This window comes from Morchella sextelata (assembly GCF_020137385.1).
Source record: "Morchella sextelata strain SCLS chromosome Unknown scls_23, whole genome shotgun sequence".
Classification (NCBI taxonomy): Eukaryota; Fungi; Ascomycota; class Pezizomycetes; order Pezizales; family Morchellaceae; genus Morchella; species Morchella sextelata.
Genome location: NW_025408638.1, coordinates 418,121 through 440,519, shown reverse-complemented (window position 1 = coordinate 440,519; position 22,399 = coordinate 418,121). Strand labels below are relative to the sequence as shown.

At 49.6% G+C, this 22,399-nt stretch overlaps 5 protein-coding genes across 5 annotated transcripts; 3 read left to right on the top strand and 2 right to left on the bottom strand.

Moving 5' to 3' along the window:
• Nucleotides 1-201: 201 nt before the first annotated feature.
• On the top strand, nt 202-1,508 carry H6S33_007352 (uncharacterized protein; the record flags this gene model as incomplete). Its single annotated transcript, XM_044839023.1, has 4 exons — nt 202-610; nt 697-852; nt 914-1,289; nt 1,352-1,508. 4 exons carry the CDS (start codon nt 202-204, stop codon nt 1,506-1,508), a joined length of 1,098 nt encoding a protein of 365 aa, XP_044688888.1.
• Nucleotides 1,509-5,192: 3,684 nt separating this feature from the next.
• Nucleotides 5,193-6,468, bottom strand: H6S33_007351 (uncharacterized protein; the record flags this gene model as incomplete). The annotated part of the gene is made up of 3 exons (XM_044839022.1): nt 5,193-5,875; nt 5,954-6,192; nt 6,293-6,468. 3 exons carry the CDS (start codon nt 6,466-6,468, stop codon nt 5,193-5,195), a joined length of 1,098 nt encoding a protein of 365 aa, XP_044688887.1.
• Nucleotides 6,469-13,089: 6,621 nt separating this feature from the next.
• H6S33_007350 (uncharacterized protein) lies at nt 13,090-16,676 on the bottom strand (the record flags this gene model as incomplete). Its single annotated transcript, XM_044839021.1, has 9 exons — nt 13,090-13,284; nt 13,357-13,893; nt 13,993-14,128; nt 14,213-14,252; nt 14,376-14,933; nt 15,130-15,196; nt 15,273-15,319; nt 15,746-16,499; nt 16,563-16,676. The coding sequence occupies 9 exons, from the start codon at nt 16,674-16,676 to the stop codon at nt 13,090-13,092; spliced, it is 2,448 nt and encodes an 815-aa protein (XP_044688886.1).
• Nucleotides 16,677-17,469: 793 nt separating this feature from the next.
• On the top strand, nt 17,470-18,738 carry H6S33_007349 (uncharacterized protein; the record flags this gene model as incomplete). The annotated part of the gene is made up of 2 exons (XM_044839020.1): nt 17,470-18,509; nt 18,570-18,738. 2 exons carry the CDS (start codon nt 17,470-17,472, stop codon nt 18,736-18,738), a joined length of 1,209 nt encoding a protein of 402 aa, XP_044688885.1.
• Nucleotides 18,739-21,531: 2,793 nt separating this feature from the next.
• On the top strand, nt 21,532-22,318 carry H6S33_007348 (uncharacterized protein; the record flags this gene model as incomplete). Its single annotated transcript, XM_044839019.1, has 2 exons — nt 21,532-22,180; nt 22,245-22,318. The coding sequence occupies 2 exons, from the start codon at nt 21,532-21,534 to the stop codon at nt 22,316-22,318; spliced, it is 723 nt and encodes a 240-aa protein (XP_044688884.1).
• Between the last annotated feature and the right edge of the window lie 81 nt (nt 22,319-22,399).

The window sequence follows — 22,399 nt, the reverse complement described above, 5'->3', positions numbered from 1 at the left end:
GTTCTCTCCTACACCATTCCGTCATTCCGTCCGTTAGTTCCCACTTCCTACATACTAACACATTACTTGTGTTTCTCTTTTTTTCTTCTACAATTATACATCTCCACAGTCGTCTTTGTTGCTGTGGCCGTCCACTCACATAGTTAGCCTAGCTAGTCACCCCCGCCCTGCTGCAATCTGAACATCATATCCAATTCGATAATGCTGCAGTCGCAGCAAATGTTTGGCCATCAGCAGCACTTTGCCCATCCGGACCAAAGCAACTGGCATCATACCCAACATGTTCAGCAGCAGCAGCAGCAACAGCAGCAGCAACAGCAACAGCAACAGCAGCAGCAGCAGCAGCAGCAACAACAACACTCTCAACAGCAACAATTTGGTTTGCAAGGTCGATCATCACTAGCAACACCTTCTGGTCCATCACCTGCTCCTAGTTCAAATATGGGCATGATGGGCCAGGGCAACAGACATACAACAGATGAGGACTTGAAAGTGTACCAATGGATTGCGGAGTTGATGCAGGGAGGAAACAGGGAGACGGCATTGCTGGAACTGAGTAAGAAGAGAGAGCAGGTGGATGATCTTGCATTGATATTGTGGCACTCTGTTGGTATGATTCTCGTACTCTCTCTAAGGTTTATTCAATCACCACATATATGTGTCTATATGGCTTACAGGCAATGTAAATCGACATAGGTGTAATGACCGCACTGCTTCAAGAGATAATCTCGGTCTACCCGTTACTCATGCCCTCTAGCTTGACAGCTGCTGCCTCCAACCGTGTCTGTAATGCTCTCGCCTTGCTTCAATGTGTGGCATCTCACAACGAGACCAGGGCTCTTTTTTTAAACGGTATGTTCCCAGTTCCTAAAACTGTTTCGTCCGTATCCTAACATAGATTTTTGGAAATTAGCACACATTCCCCTGTTTCTCTACCCGTTTCTAAACACCACATCAAAGTCCCGCCCCTTCGAGTATCTGCGACTCACCTCTCTTGGTGTCATCGGTGCACTGGTCAAAAACGACAATACTGATGTCATTAACTTTCTCTTGAGCACGGAAATTATTCCGCTATGCCTCAGGATCATGGAGACTGGCTCAGAGTTATCGAAGACGGTTGCTATTTTCATTGTCCAGAAGATCCTTTTGGATGATATGGGGCTCGCGTATATCTGTCAGACCTATGAGCGCTTCTATGCAGTCGGGACAGTCCTTAGCAACATGGTCACTCAGCTAGTTGAACAGCAAACCGTGAGACTGTTGAAGCACGTTGTGAGATGTTTCCTCCGGTAAGTTATAGCCGTGAGTAAGTAGTACCTGGTCACCCTTTGACTGATATTATTTCCGATAGACTGAGTGATAATCCACGCGCACGTGAGGCTTTACGCCAGTGCCTCCCTGAGCCACTTCGGGATGCCACCTTTTCGTCTGTCTTGCGCGACGATGCCGCCACCAAACGATGCCTAGCACAACTCTTAATCAACTTATCCGATTGTGTTGTCGAATAAAGTATCGGCACCTAATCGCACATTAGACGTGGTTTCTTCTATTCACCAAGCCAGAAGTTTTTTCTGGGATCAAATCTTTTCGGCATATAAAACTTTAAAACGAACGTCCTTTATGAATACCATGGTGCGATAATGACTGGACTGGTTGCAGAATGTGCGTGTAAGGTGAAATTCTTGTTAGCAGTGCTCTGGAGTGCCCATTGGATTTTTTATTTTTATTTTTTCCCTTGTGTTTTGGCTGGTGTTCTCCGGCGGGAAATGGATACAAGGGGGTAGGATCAAGAACCCACCCCCGACCACATATTATTTAAACCTCGGTGTACTTGTTGTTTCTCAGGTGCTTGCACTGGTTTTTCCCTTCCCTTGCTTTCTTAGGTAGATCATTGATTACTTGCAGTTTTACTGCGGATGCAGATTTTTTTTTTATTGCCGATGTATGCTTACTTGCGCTTTTCCCTGTGGATCTTTTCTTTTATCTTCTCATTCCTGTCGACATCTACTGTCTGTATATACCTTAAAAGTCACCTACTTTGTTTTGTCGGTACCTGTATCTTTTCTTCCTTTTTTTTCTTTTTTTTTTCTTTTTACCAAGGCTTTGCTGGTTGGAATCGTCAAGGGATAAAATAGGGCATACCTGATATGATAGTTAAGTTAAATGTAAAGTATTAATGACTGGAATCGCGTCTCGCATCTGCAGAAGATTAATGACAAAAAGTCAAGCTGGCATTCAAGACTAGCTTCACATAAGTTTTTTTTTTTACCGTTATGGCTGAAACTCGGATAGATATAATGGACCCACCTGTGAGGCTGCTTGCCACGATATGTATATACATGTAGGTAGATGTAATTTCCCTTTTTTTGCGTTTGGCCCAGCAAAGGAGTTTGTCCTCAGACCTGCGGAGGTCTCTTTGATCACAGGAATCATAACACGACACGATGGAGCACTCTGATATATATTGTAGGGCTGCAAAAAAGTAACACGCTGCCCGAGCTCGAGAAATCTACACAGGACCCCCAGCCCCCAGACACTACCCCGTAACCCCCCCCCCCCCCCTTCCATATATGTATGTATCTATGTATAAATCTGTATTGAGGCATCTTGGAGATTCATCATCATCTGGCTGGCTGGCTTATTCTGAGAGTGTTTTTGTTTTATATTATAGTTGACTACGATATTGGCACTGTGGCTAAAAGTACAATACGAAAAAAGGGTATGGATTCGCTACGTTATTCCCGTTGATACGCTAGTAATGCAGCAAGATACGGCATTACTACGGTGTTCTTTTTGTAATGCTGGTTTAGTTCCGTGTTGTTCACTAAATCCCGTAGTCATACAGTATTGATTTCACCCCGTTTTTTCGTACTGCATTCTATCTACATACTCTACGTATTTGCTAGGAAATGTCGATGTGTGTGTGTGTGCGTACGTAATATCCTCACTTGGGCCGCATTGGCTGGAGGAGGAGGTAGGTTTTGTGTCTTTGGTTAGAGGTTTACGTTGGTGGTTGTTTAGTCGTCGTGGAACAAGAGGTGGAGAGGGCAGGCCGGGGTTGGTCGTCGTGCGGGCATGACTTTGGTTGATATTGGTACTAGGTTGATACTAGTGCTATATAGCCAGTAGTATTGCATCTGCCAAGGGATGATACTGCTAGTAGGTGTGTGTTTCGGTGTGTTGGTTGGTGAAGAGCGGCAATCCTCTGGGTACATGTATGTAGAGTAGGGCGCGGTACCAGTATGCTGGGAGAGGCGCGGAGGGGAGCGGGCATACACCTCTTGTGTGTGGAAGCGGTTTTGCAATGTAAGCATAGCCCATCACTCGCTCACGAAAAACGATGGTTTGGGACTAGTGTTTGTCCACGCGGGGAGGTGGGCGGATGTGCTGTTGATCACACCGCCCCTCCACCCGCCCGCCCACCCTTCTTTGCGGTACCGCGCGGACAGACATCGTGGTGCGGAACTGTAGGCGGGTGTGTCATAAGATAGGCACTTGTCCTCGATAGACACCGGGGCCCGGGTGAAGGCGGGGATCCGAAGTCACGCCTCGAGGTCCGGTGCCGGCTCTAGCCCCAGGTTGGCCGCCTCGAGAGTCGAGAGATGTACTTGTCACCCGCCGCCGCCTGAACAGACGGTACCCGTAACCTACATGTACGCACGAGGAAGAACTGTATGACACCCTCCCTCGCTCCCAACCGACTCGATGACGTACCAGAGGAAGAAGTACTAATCACAACCTATCACTCGGTTAGCACTAGCTGCTGACCCGACCAGAGTACTAGGGCGACGTCTTGAGGTCGGGCGTACGTAACAGCAACAGCCCTGGCTGGTTCCTTGGCTCGCCCTGTCCACGACGCCAGTGCGAGTAGAGGACAGATATGTGGTATGGTATACGCACACGGGCGCTGGAGGGCTACGAGTCCCCCCCCTGACGGATCACAGGTGCTCGTCGTGGTCATGGGATATCACTCGGTGTGCATGCGACACCGAGCCAGAGCGGATGAGGCCGTGACATAGCCACCACTAATCGGTGTCACGCCCACCTCTTTTTGTCTGGCCGGCTGGAGAGGAGAGTACGCCCTGCAGATAGTGCACACCACTACACCAGACACCACCACCACCACCACCACCACCACCACACCAGATGCGAAGACCACACCAGACACCACACCGGACACAACGCAGGGAAAGAAGTCGCTGGAATAGAGTACATTCCTCTAGGTGGGCACCGATAAAGATAGAAGATAGAGACCCCGTCAGTCGGTCGCCATACAGTTTAGTTTAGTATCTATTCCCGGCACCAGATCACATCACACTCTACCGTGAAGCTATCTATGAAGCTATCTATGAAGCTATCTATGAAGCCATGTTTGTAGGTACGTTCCAATGGAAGCACGCTATCCCGCCCGCCCGGTGGGCCTATCTATTCCAGGCAGGGTCTCATGTCCTGTCTTGGGTGGGCATTGCTACGGTTGGCTGAGAGAGAAAGAGGTGTGTGGGGTGTGAGTGTGGGTGTGGGGGAGGAGGGTGAGACCGTTGTCTGTCTGCCCTCTGCTATGCAACGCTACGCTATTCATCATGTGATGAAACATTGGTGCGCACTCGGTGCGCAATCCACAGCAGCCCCAGAGTCCGTACCAGAAGAGGGAAAGGAAAGCAAGAAGCAGGCAAGGCAAGGCGGGGTTTTACAGTTTTTCACGTTTCACTTTTTCAATGTGGAGAACTCAAGATGTGGGCAAGTGGACATGTGTTTTTTTTTGGATTGTAGAAACTAATGTTTCTACAATTTGTAGATTGATAATGATGCGAACCAATGGCGCACAAAGAGAACAAGGTGAAAATCCCAACCAACGTTCCAGAAAGGTAGTAGAGAGCTTCTTCCCAAGGTACCAACCGAAAGAGAATCAGACATCGTAAAAAAAAAAAAAGGACGCACCGAGAAAGAGATAGATGCTACTTCGCTTTCTACAGCAAAACAAAAAAAACATCGAAAGAAAGAATTGAAACGATGAAATAAGATCCTATCCAAATCATCACCTAGAGAGAAAAAAGGAAAATCATACAAAGCGCAGCGGGAAAAAGATAACACTGGCTTGCCTGTTGAACAAGAAAGAAACAACATGAACAAAAAAAAGCAGCAAAGCAATGACTTTTGTATTAATCCCCAATAGACAAGAAAGAATTCAAAACTTATGACCGCCGCCTGTTTGCTTGTGTGGCAATGTTCTTCCAGTGCTCGACTTGCGCTTTTAGCTCTTCGATCTGGATCTCCATCTCCTCCATTCTCTCCAACTTCTTCGCCCGTGATTTACGCGCTGCAAGCGTATTGCGAGCACGCTTCATGGCCACGGTGTCCGAAGGGTCTTCGACCACAATTGGAGGCAATGGGCCTCTTTTGCGGACACCAGAAGTCTGTGATCGTCGCTGGTTGGGCCCGGCGCTTGTGCTGCGGAAACGAGGAGAGGTACTTGGAGAATCTCCAACCGCATCGACAATATCATCATCCGAGTAGCCACTACCAATCAGGGGAGAGCCCTGCACTGGAAGAGTTGGATTTGGCGGAGAAACGCTAGAATCCTCGGTATCCGGGGCCGCATCTGGGAAGAGGGAGTACCAAGCACCGTCTTGTGTGATATCGTCGGGTGCAAAGAGAGGAGAAGTATCGTAGCTATCATTGGGAGAATCAAAGAACGACAGAGGAGAAGTCAAATGAGTGGTCGCTGCGGAGGCAGGCTGGTTCATGAGAAGTTCTTGTGGAGAGATTGTGGGGACAGCTGTATTGAAGTCATGAGCTGCCGTGAACTGCGGAGACGAGAACTCCGGCGAGAACAGCTCGTTGAAAGCTGCCTCGGGATCAAAGGCCTTCATTTGTTCTGTGGTGAAAGCGTTAGAGGATGAAAATTTATGATTAAAAGTCGGTGAAGCGACAAAATCAAGTGAAGAAAGCGTACCCTGCTGCATCTTATATGAGCGAAGTGTAGACTCTAACTGCTGGTGCTGTTGCGTCAAATTCTTGAAATACGCAGCGGCGGTTTGCGGGTCTAAAATCGGCTGTTGGTGTGGGCGATGCTGGGATTGCTGCTGCCTAGATTCTGGCTGGTGAAGGGAAGGATCCGAAGACTGAGTTTGAGCGAACTGTTGATACGATGGTGGGGGATTTGGCCGATGGCTGAACGAAGAAGGCGATGTACTATATCCAAGTCCTGACACGATTTCACTTACTCTGCGGGGTTGCGGAATAGAAGCGCTACGTGGGTGTTGAGGTGGCTGCACCTGATTAGGGATTGCACGCGGAGATGGTTGAGGGGCCGTTCTCGATGAGGGGAAGAGCACTGGATCGTCGAAACTGATTTCGTTCGATGGATCGAAATGAGAAAGGGCTGGAGACCTGGGCGTTGGAGGTGGTCTGGGATCTAGTGATTGTGTCTGCGGCGAAAGCCTTTCGTTTTGGGTTGGTGAAAGCCATGGTTGGTCGGTTGAGGGGAAACGCGTTCCTTCCGGGGGAAGAATGGTGACTATTGGTGGGGGGGTGAAGTCGCTAGGCGAAGAGCTATTCAGAGGTCCTTGGATCTCTGGGGAAGACGTGGTGAAGGTGTTTAAACGACTGTTCCTAAAAGGAAGTGTAATGGTTGACGTGACTTGGGGGGGGGGGGGGGTTTAAGCGGCCATGATTGTGGATACTGTAGTTATATATTTGTTGAAGGAATAGCTGATATGAGGGAAGAAGAAAAGAAAAGGAAGAGAAGAGGAGGGGGGTGGTGGGAAATGAGTCAGATCTTATAGGAATCGCGTTGAGTGGCCGCGTCGGGGGGGCCTGCAACAGAGGGATGGGAAAGCCCAAGGAAGAATTAATCCATTGGACGTTATTTTGCTCTTCCTGTAGTGCGTGTGTGCGTGTGTGTGCGTGTGGGACTTTAAGAAAAAGCAATATAAAATTCAAGTGAAGTGAAAATGGAAGTGAGGAGAGAGTGAAGTGAGAGAAACACCGAAATTCAGTAGATGATGCCCAAAGAAGGCCTTAGCGCGATACAAAACTTCCCAGGACAGTAAACAGGTCTCTCTAACAAGCATCCCTGCTCTATGGTCTTTTTCTTTGCCTTCCCAGTCCCAGTGCGCCCTCCTCCTCCCTGCACTCTCTACCTCATCCAACATATCCCTTCACCTTCACACACCGTCCACCCACAGCTCTTGCACTCCGCCTACCCCAAGGCGCACACCTAAGGCTCTCATGCATGCACCCCTCATCGTGCATCCATTGCAACTGAGAAAAGAGACCATCTCTACTTACTCCATACTATGTAGACATTCTTCGCCCCAATCGATTTGACAGAAACTCGCAAAATAATTGGAGCAAGGCCAAATCAAAATTCCCGCAACGGACTGCTCAAGGCATGAATTAGGATAACTGAGCCTCCAACGTCTTATGTTCCAAACCGCCATTATTAAGCACTCTACCTCTCTCAGTCTTTTCCTCTTCAGGACCGGACCCTTGGATCGTAGTACAAGGCTTAGGTTCGTAAGTGCAGCCAGCCAATCCTGTGCTGTTGCGACTTCCGCTTCTGCGGCTGAGCTAAGGAAGCTGAGCGAGACTGAAGGCTTTTTTTTTTTTTACTTCTTCCTCTTTATCTGGCCTCTATTTTTTTTTATCACAGCGAACAGCACTTGTAGGTAATCCTGATGATAGATTTGAAAACGCCAAAAGTGCTAAAAGTCCAGTCGGTCGTCGGGGACTCTAAAGGCCCGACTGCGACGATTCTTTTCCCCCGGCCCAGTCGACTGAGACTTATTCCTCGAATTCACCCTCCCCTCCGGATCCTCCAATCCCACTCTTCAACATCAAACTTGAGCCCATCGCATCGCAATTAGCGGTTAAACCGGCAACCCTCATTCCTGCCTGACCCCCCTCCCCCTTCTTTTTAAACGCTTTCCTCTCACACAGCGATCCCATCTTTGTCCCGTCTTCCCGGCACCAATTTCCAATCACTGTAATCCCCCACCTGCGCGAAGTATTAACAGAAGCGGTAAACCAACGCGAGGGAGCACCACAAGAAAAAAGGGCACAAAAATAAAGTAATAAATCCTCTACGATAGTACAGAATTGCCGAGTCTACGGTTACTCGCTTGTGTGTGTGTAGAATACCTAGAACTTCAGGGTAATACTTACCACCAGACCCCCCTCCCTCCCACCCCGGCAATACTAGCGCACAGAACAATGGTGCTCAAAAAAAAGTTATCTATCGATACGAGAGGCGAAAGAGCGGGCGCCCCCGGGGGGGGGGGGGGGGGGTGGTCTACGAAACTCTGTTGATAAAAAAATAAAACGGTTAGGTCAATGCCGATCCCACATTATTAGGCAACAACCGTTTCGTTTGTCGGTACGTTTTGATCAAGGTACAGATGTCGTACCTAGCTAGTAGAGCACCTAGCTAGAGCACCTCCTACAAACAACACCTGTGAACAGAACAAGGGCGACACGAAAAAGGGACTGGGCAGCAGTAACGTCACACGAACCTCGACCACCAGCAATCTCGATGTGTTCAATTTATTTCTGTTACAGTTTAGGATACATGAGAGAGAGCCGATGGTCGCCGACGGTCAGCAGCGCGCCCGCCGCCGGCCACAGGCGCGCATAGCCTCGGTTTTCCTTGAATGAGAAGGAAACTGTGCCTTTAGAGAGTCGAGTTGAACATACCGAGCCTGAGCCCGAGCCTGAGCCTACCTAACAAAGGGATCCGAACCCCCTCCCCCCTCTCTATCTGTTCCTGCAATTGAATTTGTATATGCCCCAATGGGACCCCCACATTTACCTTCCTTACCCTCCTCCGGACACTTTTTTTTACACGCTGTAAGTACCGCAGTAGAGTGCTCTACGGCTGTACCTCTGGACAGGTTTAGGTAGGTAAATTGTTCCCGCAGGTTTTAGCTACAGTGGTCTAGGTACTTGTAACGCTGTCGACGGTTCCAATTGGAGACAATTGGGAATGAGTCAACGACTGTGCATATTTTTCTCGATTGATATGTATGCCGCTCATCACAACGGCGGCGCGGACCCGTGGATAGAGAGAAAGCAGATCTTGAGGCAGGTTGGGTACAGCCAGTCGATCAGGCCGGCGCGTTGTCACGGCGTGACACCCAACCTGGATCCTCGTTTTTCTAAATTCGTATGTAGACCTTGTCTATCTCGGCCGAGTCCGTGGTGGTCCCTTAACCAACCTGCATTCCTGTCCTGAATCGTAATTGCGGTACTGTACTGTAGCTGTGGGCGTACGTCGTTATGATGGTCTACGTTTTCTCCTCAGGGTCTTTCTTGTTTAGAATTTTTTTCCTACTGCGTACGCGGGCTGCAAATTAAGGTGTACGTGTTTGTTCCATGTACGCGTACAGGGCCCGTTACGTTTTGAGGAAATCTGAATTTACGACGACACAATTCACGGTACTGTCTGTTATGTGTGTAGGTAGCCGGGCGTGTATGGAGGTGTATGAAGTTAATAGAATACTTGACCGCTCGCTCGTCAACTGACAGCTTGAGTGCCTGCGAGTCTACAAGCTAGGTCCCCAATTCGCAATCCTCAATCGTCACTCACTTGCGCGTTTCATCTTCTACAAACCCTCCCTCCCTTTAGCGTTTCTCCATCCCCATGATCATTGACATCCCGCACCCACGTACAATCCACTCCACTCCACACTATCCTACACTTTAAAACACAAGCTCCACCATGGCCAGGCTTATTTCCATCGCAGCTTGCTTCTTTGAGTCAGAAGCGAAAAACAGTCTGCAAGATACACGTACGATCTGCCGTCGTCGCATCCATCCATCCATCTACCGCAGATGCTCGCTCGCACACCTCCCCTTCCCCCCGGCCCTCCGAGCGAACGACGAATAACGCTCGTTTTGGCGGCTGGGGTGGTATAATCAGCGGAGGAGGATGGGTTATTGGAATGTACCCTTGCACTTTTTTGAGGATTTAAAGACCTCAGTTAGAGGTGAGACCTCTTTCACATGTAGGGTGGGTGGGTGTCTGTCGGTCGTCCCGGTGTTTGGGTATATGGTATGGGGATGGGTGGGTAGGTAGGTAGGGTGGGTAGGTAGGTAGGGTGGGTAGGGGAGTATGGGGTCCCCACGATTAGATACCTGTCCCGTAACCTAATATACCTCTGGGCTGGTAGCGGTATGTATCGGGCTTGTGAGACGGTCGGGTGTTTGCCCAACCCTACACTCTACCTACATACACACTCTACCTAGGCCTGAGGATTGAAGGCTGCGTTCTTATGTTACATACAATACACGTAGACTCTCGAAGCACTCGTTTTGGGTTTCCGGTCAGTTGTGCAAAATACATGTAGTAATCGGGTGTTTTTCATGCCAACTGTGGAATCCGATGTAGAGTTGCTATATCAAGTATCGTTATCGATAGGCAGTAGAGTACGTAGGCGGATACCTAGAGTACTATAGAGTTCCCGGAGCTATGTAGATAGCTAGCTAGTCACACGCACACGCGCGATGCGATTTCATTGATCGAGCTCACCTCAAATCTCTGTAACCTTGATCTCGTCGTGTCTGAATTCAAACACCTCTACCTAATTACATGCCAGATTTCATGTGCGGGGATTAGTTATTTACAGTAAGTGTGGCACACACCGCAAAACAAGCCTCGAAATCACCCCCCAGCACTCGAACCCGCACACCCTACTCTACCTCCCCTACCCACCTACCCTACCCGCAGCTCCTGATTCGCCGGTTGCACCCACTGACTCATCCCCTCCGGTGAACTGTGCATATGTACGCCAGTTTACGGATCGACATCCATCCCCGCATTTTCTTCAGCTGGCTGCGGAGATGGGGCTGGGATGGAGGAGGGGGGAGAGAGACCGGCCGGCATCACGCACGAGCACTCGCTCGGGGTGCAGGTAGGGTGGAGTTAGAGTTCGAGCTAATTAAGCTAGCTGTGAATCATAGATCGATGGGAGATGGGATAAAACTCCCTTGATAACTGTGATATATGATCGTGGACTCTAGAACCTAGGAGCACATACACACACCACACAATTGAGTTATAATTAGGTGAGTGTTTTGCGTTTGCGTTTTGCGTGCTGGATCTTTAAAAGCACAGCGGCGCTGGCTGGGGGCGCCAAGTAGCTAGCTACTAAACTAACTATGTAACAGACAAACGAACTGACTGAGTGATCAGAGTGAGTGTCTTGGTAACTAACTAGGTGGGCGAATGGAATCACTACACAGCACTCGGTATGTGGGTATGTGTCATGATACCGACAAACCTCCACCACAACTCGAACCTCGACAACGACGACCACAACGACGAGGACGAGGACAGCAGAAAACGAATATCACAAACGACGAGAAGAAAACAGTATTTCGACACGCGGCTGCAGGGTGATGGGCCAGTTTTGAAACTGGGGTGAGTCGTGGTGTGGGTTAGGGCTGGCGCTGGCGCTGGGACGTCGTCGACAATGATATTGGTGGTGGTTTGATGGATGGAGTGATGGATGAGTTTTCACTTTCATCCTTTATGCGCTGAGTGGCCGGTGCCAAACAGCAGACAGCAGACAGCAGGCAGCACTGAGAGCTAGTTCTCCATCTAGTAGTAACAGCACAACCTTCTACTAGACAACAAACCTCACATAGGAAACCGCATGGAGATGACGACGAACTCAAAAACCGTCTCTCAGTTCTAAGCTACACAGCATCAACTCGGCCACTACTATCACTTCCAACTGTCTCCATGACTGGCCTATTGAAACATGCACGAGGTCCTCCGGTATTTTTCTACACTGGATTATTACCGCGTTAAGCCGGACGTATGGGATATCATAGGATAGATACGGAAGAACGACTCGTTCCTGCCCTCATTTTAATGGCGAAACTATGGAACCCCGTTCCCCCAGAGCATATGTGCACGAATTCGAAACAACTCGACGAGAGCTAGCTACTATTACCAACAACCGCCTTCATGGTCACTACATATTCATGATCGCTCACTCCGGACAGGGCACGCCGCACACTTTATGCACTTTATGCACAGCAATTATTCCCGCTGCCTCATGTATGGACGCTGAGCAGAGCACTCATTTCACCACCACTAACTGAACTACCTTCTTTGGGTAGGAAGAAAGAAGTGTTTTTAATCATTTCCACTGCTCAATTTATCATTGACATTTCAAGCCTTGTCTCCTTACTCCCCGAACCTCGAGGGGTCGCGGTTTGCGGTGTGCAAAATACCTACAGGGCGCCACCTGTGGCGCTTGTTCCGCGTGCTCTTGGCTTCTCTTCGCCATTTACTTTTTGCTCCCTTTTGAGCACTCAGCTCCTATGAACCTTGTATCAACACACCGACACACACAATCTCATAACCTCACAGCTTCACAACCTCACAACTTCATAACCTCACAACCTCACACACACCTTAAAAAACACATCCTCTCAAACTCGAAGAATATAAAATTTGCCTTTGCTCTGCGCTAACGAAATGCGAGAATCCGAAATCCACTCGAAAGAGAGAGAAGCGAGAAGAGTGAGAGGGGGAATAAAAAAGGGAAGAGGCAAAGGGAAAAAAAAAAATGGTATACTAACTTTCCATAACGAAGAAAAAAAAAAACGAACAAGATAACAAACAAAGCCGCGTTAAAACACAACATACCGCAAAGATATATAAAAAACACAACGAATAAGAAAAGAAAAGAAAAAAGAAAAAAAGAAATCGCTTCTCCTCTCCCTTCTTCTTTCCCCTCGTCTCTCTCTCGCTCTTGCAAATCATTTTAGAGGGAAATTATTACAGTATCTGTGTCGAATATATTATAGAAAAAAAAAGAGACAATAAAAAAAAAAAGAGAATAGAGAAAGGAGGGAGAAAGAGAAAAATATAACCAATGATTTTAATTGGATATGCTGCTCTGTTCTGTTCCAGTGATCTACTGTCTCGTTAAAAAAAAGGAAGATTGAGCGAACCAAGCCGCGGTGGCGAAGAACTTTTTTATATCGTTTTTTTAACGAAGCCCGATGACGCTCTTTATGGTTAGAAGGACAAATTAGTCGGCAAATGTACAGCAAATATGATGTGGGTATTAGACATCAAATTGGGGGATACAGCACTTGGGTCAATAGCGAAATTCTAGGCTGGTTGCGCATGTTCGCTATTGCCCCAAGTCCCGACATGTTGAGGGAGCGTACCATTTCTAGGGTCCAGACACGCCGGATCCAAACCTTTAGTTTCCCCTCTACACCCTCCACACCCTCTAGCTCCATACCTTCCCACCAGCAACGTCTCTGTAGTTAAAACCACCCATTAGCCCATCACCCCCCCCAAAAGTAGAAAACCTCAAAATATAAGGTGCATACCGCCGGCTTCCTCCAGAAGAGAAGTAGCTTCTGCGCCATCCCCACCGCATTGCTGTCTTTCCCCTCACCCGAAGCATTCCTCATATCCGTCCTCAACCTGGCTAACGCCAAACTACAGATAACCGCCTTGTTCGGCTCACCCGCGCGATGTCCCCAGGTGTCATCTGGGTTGAAGCCGCCCGCCGTCAACATCTCAATGAGATGCTGCTCTGTCGTCCCGGCATCATCCGTCCTCCGCAACCCTGAAAAGATTCCGTCCTGCTTCAGTAGGACATTCCCGGCGCTGCGCTTCACGACCATCATCTCTGGATGGCTGATGTCTCTTCGGGGCGGGATGACGTAAAAGTCGAGATCCTCGCGCAAGACGATGATACCAGCGCGGTCCTGCAGAACATTGCTGGGGCTTGATGGCGAGGCGCCGTTCTCGAGATCTTCGTCGTCCTCACTGGAGGCTGCTGCTGCGGCCGCGGTGGCCGTAATGGTGGCAGAGACTTGGCGGAAGAAGTCCAACATGTACTGGAGGCATACGGGGTCGAACTAGAGAGACACCACGCAAGGGTAAAGAGTTAAGCATGTTTGAAACTAGGTAGTTTGGGCTCTAAAACAAAATGATACATTTGAGAAATGGGTACACACGTCTACCGAGTACACACCATCCTCCTGGAATTGGTTGACCTGGCCATCTGGGAACAGGCCGTTCGGGAAGAGCGACAGCAGGACGAACTCCGGGAGCGTTAGAAGCTCGTCGCGAGAAAGAACGAATTGGGTTCCCCTGAATATAACAATAACATCGTTAGTAACCAACCAGGTACATATAAAGCCCCACAGGCGGGGAGGGGCGTGTAAATAAACATACCGAAGGTCCAACGTCAAGTTCTCGTCATTGTTCACATTATCTGTATATCCCGCGCGTCAGTTTTACCGAAAACACTTTTTCCCCGCATACGCACGCCCATTCACGTGATAGAAGGGTATTTTTTTAAGTTTATAGTTAGTGCGTGCAATGGGGGGTTACATACCACCTAGTGTAGCAAGTTGAGGCCCCCCTTGCTGGACCTGGGTGATAATGGAGGCGGAACCTCCTGCGGCAGCCATGCAGAAAGCGAACTCGGGTAGCGGGGAAGAAGATTCTGTGTAGGGCGGCGGAGGGGGTTCCGGGTCCTGGTTGGTGTACAAAGGGGATGGCGAAGCGTTTCCTGCTGGGGGTGGCGCCTTGGACTTTTCTTCGTGGTGAGGGGGTGGTGAGGAAGGGGAGGAGGAGGACGAGGCAGAGAAGGCAGAGGAGGATTTTCTTCCTCGGAGGGGCGGCAGAGTTGTGGGGTGGTAGGGGGTAGGGGGTGGTGAGGTGGTGGTGATGGGAGAAGGGGGAGGTGAGGTTGAAGTCGTGGTTGGCAGCGTAGATGAATAAGGTTGCGAGGTGGTGGTCGTAGTCGATGCGGCGGGTGATTGAGCCTGAGCCTGAGAGGCCTGTACAGCAAGCAATGGGGACTGCAGCGGGTGAGCGTGAGACGACAAAGCTGCGAATGAGCCAAAAGCAAATGATACTCTGGTTCTAGCTGGACGGGGTGAGCGGGAGGCTGTAACTGGGGGGTTAGCTTGGTCGAACTAACAACTACAGAGGAGATTAATATCTCGGGGGGGGTGATTAAGGTAGGTAAGAAGAGGGTAAGGTATTCGATGTTATTTTACTGACCTGCTTCTGCTTCTACTTGTTCTTGGTATTTCTGCGTTAGGAAAACAATAAGAGACAGGTTGATTAATTGCACTGCAGACACGCGCTGGATTGGGGATGTTTTGCTTGGAGGGAAGGTGCTTGTTGGAAATTTGTGTGCTGGTGTACCTATTTACCTGCTCGTGTGGAGTAGGCGGCGGCTATTAATTGGTTTATGGTATCACGGGGAGCTCTGCGAACGGACCATCTCATTTGCTTGAAGGACTGTCTCATCAATTACATGCAGCGCTTCTACGATACGACATTGTGCTTAGATTCATATCGGTTAAGGATTGTGGACATGACATCGTAATTGGTAGTGTTTACTGTAAATATAGATGTAGTTAACAGTAACTCAGAGTAAACAGTGGAGTGGACAACATCGTTAGCTCAGTAGCTGATGTTGGTTTAAACATCTCCAACAGCCTTATGCCTCGGCGTGCTCGGTCCATACCTAACCCTGTCCTAGCCCGCTCACTCACTGCGGTGTGCTCTCACTAGCTGCCTAATCCCTGGAACCCATTATATCATATGGCACAGCACAGCACAGTGCAGCAAGCAGCAAACAACATTCAAGCAAATCTACAATCATAATTGTACAGGTAAAATATAAAACGCCTAAGGAAATACTAATTCATCTACGCATCTATGAATCCATTACAGTCAACATTCATCTACCCTCCGGCCCAACCTCAACCTCAACCATCTTGTCCCCCTCGACCCTCACTTCCCGATCCCTCAACCGTCTCATCAGCGCCAGGAATGTGCTATCCTGGAACTTTCTAGACTGGTTCCCACTCAGCGACTCCAGCAGCTGTGCCGCCGTCCTCGCCAGCTCGTCGGAATCGTGCTCCTTGTCCTTCACCTCCTCTACCTTGTTGACCTCTTCTACCACCACCGGCACCGGCACCGCCTCCACTACCCTCTTCTCTTCTAGCACAGGCTCAGACTCCGCAAGCTGCGCTCTTGCAGCTTCGAACGCCTGCTCGAACGCCGCATCGTCAAATTGCGCCTGCACATCGTTCTGCTGGGCGCTGTTCTGCTGCATCAACCCTGGGCTCGCCATTCCGCCCATATACACAGGACTCATAGGGCTGTACATCCCGCCCATACCCATGCCCATGGCTGGCGTCCTCATATACTGCGCCTGCTGCTCAACTACCGGCGCCGCTTGCTGCTGCTGCATCATGAACTCCTCATGCCACCCGCCTCCCCACTGCTGCTGTTGCTGTTGCTGTGGCTGCTGATGGAGAAGTAACGGCGGGGGCGCACCAATGTGCAGGCGCTGGAAGTCGGAGGCCCAGGCCGGTGCGTGGTGCTGCTGGAGGGCTGGGGGCGGCGCATGCTGGAGTTGGGGTATTGACCCGGCGTTCGCGGTGAACTGGTCGAATTCGCTGTCGAGCGCGCGCTTTTGCTGTTGCGTGCGGAAGGGCTAGTGGGGGTGTCAGATAGATTGCCAGAGGTAAGGAAGAGGGTTTGACGGTCAAGGACTAACCTGGGATGAAGAGGCGGGCGTGTGGACTCGGTCCTGTTGCAGGGAGCGGTCGGCTGTTGTGTGGTTCTTGAGCGAGGAGAGCGCGTTCGTGGGACCGCACATTGAGGAGGCCATGGTTACGGTATGTTTCTGGGTAGTTGGCGAGAGCGTAGATAGGCAGGCAGGTGGGCTCTTTCTAGTTATGTAGCTGTAGATATCCAAAGGCAGAAGAGGGAGAGAGGTTGTGGGTATTTCTGTCTGTCTGTCTGTCTGGCTGTTGAAGGATAGTGGCGGGGATACTACGGGTACCTCTAGCTTTAGGGCCTGTCAACCTGCATTTGGCCCAACCGAGGCTCGGAAGGGGCAGCGGGAGTCACAAGGGAATCACCTGGAGCGCTTTCTTGGGGCCGAGTGAGACGGCCAGGCTGATCTGAATTGTTCTACTCTTGGTAAACAACGAGGGATTAATGACGTGAGAGAGGGCACACGGCAGAGAGTATCTCTGAGCATCAAGCTCTGTCGGCAGCTCTTGGGCTTGATGCTCATCCCACTTTGTTGATCGTGAACTCTAACCTGCAACCATCTCTACTCTACTCGACCAGGGACACAGAGCACCAGTGCTACATCTACGGGTATCTGTAGATGCTGCGGACGTCAGTAGATGTAACCTGGTAACTGGACGAGCTGTGTTTCACGAGCATTTGTAACAATACCATGTCTCAGTGTGCTCGTTCACGATGCTCATGAATCTCAGTGAGATCAAGTGAGGCTCGTGATGATGATGTCCAACCACATGTCTCACGCTGCACAACGACGTAATCCAGTCCACCCCACCATAACCCAAATATACACCCACTACACTTTTATACAATACTGCTATTATTTACTGCTATAGATATTTACTACATACTACCAGCAAACCAGACAGATGCCTCCCTCAATAACCATCCTCCCGCTTGGTACTGCCTCCGCCGTTCCCTCCCTCACGCGCAACCATTCTTCCCTCGCTGTGATCCTCCCCTCCTCCTCCACCCTCATCTTCGACGTCGGCGAAGGCACCCAGCACCGCATCCAGCGCTTCCCTCTCAAGCTCAACAAGGTCGAAAAGATCTTCATTACCCACCTCCACGGCGACCACGTCTTCGGTCTATGCCCTCTCCTCGCAACCCTCATGAACGGCGCCGGCGGTACCGCCGATCCCGACGCTGACCCACGTACCCACGACGCCGACGCTCCACCCACAAAGCCCAGAATCGAGATCTACGGCCCCAAGGGCCTCCGCGAGTACATCCGCGCCGGCCTGACGCTCACATACACGCACCTTGGCGACTGGTACGTCGTGCACGAGCTCCACTTCCCTCACGATGCCCCGTCAGACCCCACGGAGCACTGCTACCTCAAGGAGCATCCATCAGGAACCAACATCCCGCAGGACCCGCAGGGCTTCTGGCGCGACTTCGCAGCGTGGACGCACCCCGCACACGGCAATGTCGAGTTCACGATCTCGGCCGCGGAGATCAAGCACTCTGTGCCCAGTGTTGGATACGTGCTGACAGAGTCGCCGCGGCCAGGAAAGATCCCGCGGGACTATGCCGCGAGGATAAGCAAGCACAAGGAGGCGCTGCAGCGCAGCGGCCATGAGAATCCAATGAAGTTTCTGGGGCTGCTGCAGGCGTGGGATTGTCCTGAGGATGCGGCGCTGGAGCTGCCGGACGGGACGAGGCTTACGAAGCCGCCGAGGGTGAGGGGACGGAAGATCACGGTGTTGGGGGACACGTGTGATCCGAGCCCGATTATACCACTAGCAGAGTATAGTGATGTGCTGGTGCATGAGGCGACGAATGCCTTCCTACCCGGGCTGGACCCGGCCACGAAGGGGACGGAGACTTATGAGGCGGTGGAGGAGCGGACAAAGTCGCGCGGCCATTCGACGCCGGAGATGGCGGGCCGGTTTGCTCATGCTATTAAGTTGGGAGAGGCGTCGGGGACAGAGAGTAGAGAGGGATTGCTGATATTGAACCATTTTAGCTCTAGGTATAAAGATGACGATGCGGATGGGCCGGATGGCGCTGCGAAGAAGATCATGGTGAGGATTGGAGTGTGCGCTATGGGCTCTTGGATGACAGCTACGGGGTCGAGTGAAGGCCTTAGAGTGACTTGTGCGAGAGATGGTGTACCTATTGAGGTGAAGGGTTAGTTCGTGTGCCGGGGATAAAAAGTCAATGATTGTGCGCCCTGGACTGTGATTGGCCATGGCGATAACGTTTCTGCACTTGACATGCATGATGCACAGATGAAAAAATAGTAGAATAGGTAATAGATATCCAGAAAATAAATTGGAAAGTTTACTAGAAATATTTAAGTGCGACACATTATGGTATTCTACTCTTTTGGCCATATCATTAGACTAGAAGACTCGTTGAGAATCTAGCTATTTGGATACATGTAGTTCTCAGCGTCTTGACACGGCCACTGCTATCTCTCTATATACCTGCCCCAAAGCTATCATCGTAGCCAAAATATCCAGTACCTCATGACACACATATATCCCCATAACGGGTATGGCATCATTCTAGATCTTGATTTTAAGTACAATTTATAGCATCTTAACCGATTCTTACTGAGAGCGTTCAGCTACGAGACCACTCTGCGGCCGGACTATTGACGCAACCGGCCGAAGCATTAAGAGGGGTAGTCGTACCGTATTGCTACTATGGGCCGGGTGGCTGTAGTAGACGCCTTCACTGGGGTATGGTGCTCACGGGGGTATGGTGCAACAACTAAGAACGACAAAAATGGGCACAAAAAATACGAGGAATATCAGCAAATAAAGCTTATAGATACAATTCCCTGTGCAAAATAAGGACTTCTATTGATTTTTCTCGAATTCTCCATGCTCATTTTTGACGTTCTTAGTTGTTGCACCATACCCCCGTGAGCACCATACCCCCGTGAAGGCGTCTACTCTATAGGGCATGTAAAGTAGACTATGAGAGGGCGGGATCGTTCGGGAACGCGGGTTTGGCAATATCGAGCCCAAGGTTTTGAAGTTGACCTTTGAAGTTTGGGCCCTATCTACTGATGTTTGTGAGCATAGCTATGGCGCTAGCCAATATCCCCGGGCTGGGCATATACATGTAGTAATATAATTATGAAAATAAATGGGCCTTTGATATCACCCATTCGCCCTAGCAGATTGCTGTGTCGTAGGTATCTTCGCGAACAAGCGACTATCACTACGACTGGGGTTTAAACTCTGGGATGGAAATGGTAAGAATGACTACCATGTGCTAGTTCTTTAAAAGGGGATGTGCGTATAATGGGGAAAGACAGTTAAGAGCTGGCTGACCGGACCGGCACAAACACTCTAGGACCGGATTGGTTTCGTGAGTAGAACGCTTACATGTTGTTGTTGAGCGTTCGTGGATGAGTAGTTAGCCCCGCGCTTACTCTTGACATTTGGAGACTTAGTCATAAATTATCACTCGGGAGCGGGTGAATCATGCATGGGCAACAAAACTGTGGAAGTGCTTTGAGTAACGTTGAATGAGATGCGGGGGAGCATTTAAGAATATGTAGTACACCGCATGGTACTGACGGGAGCGGTTCTTGAGGTGCTTTGCATTTTGCACATAGGTGATATCTTCAATAGTATATGGTAGGTTCGTGCTAACCAACAAAAACCTAGGAATATCTACTATACTAGAAAAGAATATGGTCTGAAAAAGTTTCGCTATACCCTAGTCCTACATCCGGCCCTGACAATGGGGGAGAAAGGGGGGGGGGGACCCAAATAATGGGCGAGAAGCCAAGATAACGGTTCAAGCTGCAATCACAGGGCCAGCCAGAGATCTGCTCGATATAACACCTAACCCACGAGGCCTCCTCAAGAGGGCCACCAAGCTCCAGAGAAAAAAGTCAACAAATTTAATTAAACACAAAAAGTCTTGCTGACGAATATGCTTTTCAGGGGAGTTAGTGCCATTTATTACACATAACGCCAGTATAGACTCCCACCCCTCGGGATTGAACCCATGACCTACTGATGGTCATGGGGACTCAACCCACTCGGTGTCCTCTGTTGACGAGGCGTCTACCACTAGAGTAGACCACGCTCGCCCCACAATTGTCAGTGGCCGGGAAGTAATACTTAAGGGAGCGAGGGCAAAGCGGCACCTAGCACTTCCATGGCAATCTATCACGACCTAGATGCACTTCATCATGACCTACTGGCCACCCTTTGTTTTTTTTGAGCTCCCCAGATGACTGGATACGCAAGGAAAGAGTAAGAAATACTATAGCTATAACCGGGTATCAAACATGCGGGATAGCTGGTCAAGTGGCCTAGCGTATTATCTAATACATTCTAATTGCCCATATTCTCAAATATTCCATATCTGACAGGCCTGCATAATACATGCCAGATATATAATCTAATATCTATCAAAATATAGTGAGATGGAATTAGACGGGATGGAATTTGGCTTGTACATGAGAGTTACGTATAAAATCCGATATGTGGTGGCCCTAGTGGGATAGCAAGAGCCTTTAATACAGGCTGGATTCTGGTTTCATTGATTTTACTGCTACGGTACATTCAATAGTCAAATTCCCGCTATTTTCCAAATCATGAAGTGATGTAAATGATGGGACGAGAAAGTAATGTGATTGTATCTTCGGCTTCTTGCAGATCTCGTACAGCTTCCCATGAAAAGAAAGCTGCTCGCAGGGGATGAGCACTAGACTAAATGTATGCTTAGGAAAGCGTACACGTCCGCTGCCCCAAGCTCACCTGTTACGGCTGCTGTGACATACCTCTAAATTAGGGCACCCAAAATCTAGGCTAAGGGTGTGGGTGCATGCCTCTACGTATGTAAATGTCGCTTCTTCTCATCCCCAGACATCAAACCACGATACTATCGACTTCTCACAACAAGACAGACAATCCATCTCACCACAGATTGAGCTTCATAAATAAGAGTCTTTAACCATGGACTATGAGCTCAGGCCAAATACTTGGGCCGATCCAGCTGATGAAGTTAAAGCAGTTCGTAAAGTGAGGACCCCTAAGTCTGCAAAGTCCGCAAAGTCTGGCAGGTCTGGCAAATCAACAACTTCCAGAGCTACTAGCATCAGTGAAGTAGACTCCGATACTTTTCTCTCTCGTGCCCCCACTGTCAGTGGTGAATGGAGAGAGGCTTCTAGGCCTGAAACTCGAGCCTCGAGGACTACCATTGATGGCACAATCGCAGGCCAGTCAACTGTTTCTTTCCATTCTCCACGGGAGAGGCCAAGCGGTGCCTCACCCATCTTCGAGGCTAATGGCCCAGGACGCTCAAATTTATCTCTCCGTTCTTCAATTGATAGACCCCACACCCGAGCCTCAAATATCACCGAAGCTAGCTCAAGGCATTCAACTTTGTCTTTTCGTACCGCACCTGATACTCCACAAGATAGGCCTGTAACCAGGATATTTTACGGGAATACCAGTCATACACAGTCGACTCCATCTCTGTTTACTGCAGATGAGAGAGCTACAGCCTGTCCACCCGTTCGGAACACAGTTTCCAGGCCTCCTATCTCTTGGGTAACAAATGTCCCTCCTAGTGTTAACCACTACCCACTAGAGAATAGGACTGGTTCTTTCAATTACGGAAACGCATCACCGCCATCTTCGTTCAATGACTTAGTCGATAAATACAGCAAAAGTGGCCCCTCGACCTCTGGAGGTCAGGTTAAATATCGCCTTGGGCCACCAAGGCCACAAAGTCAAGTGAATGACCGCCGGGCCTACACACCATCTGGGTCGAGCTTTAGAACCCAGAACCGCTCTGAGAGCGTTTCATTTTCCCGGAATT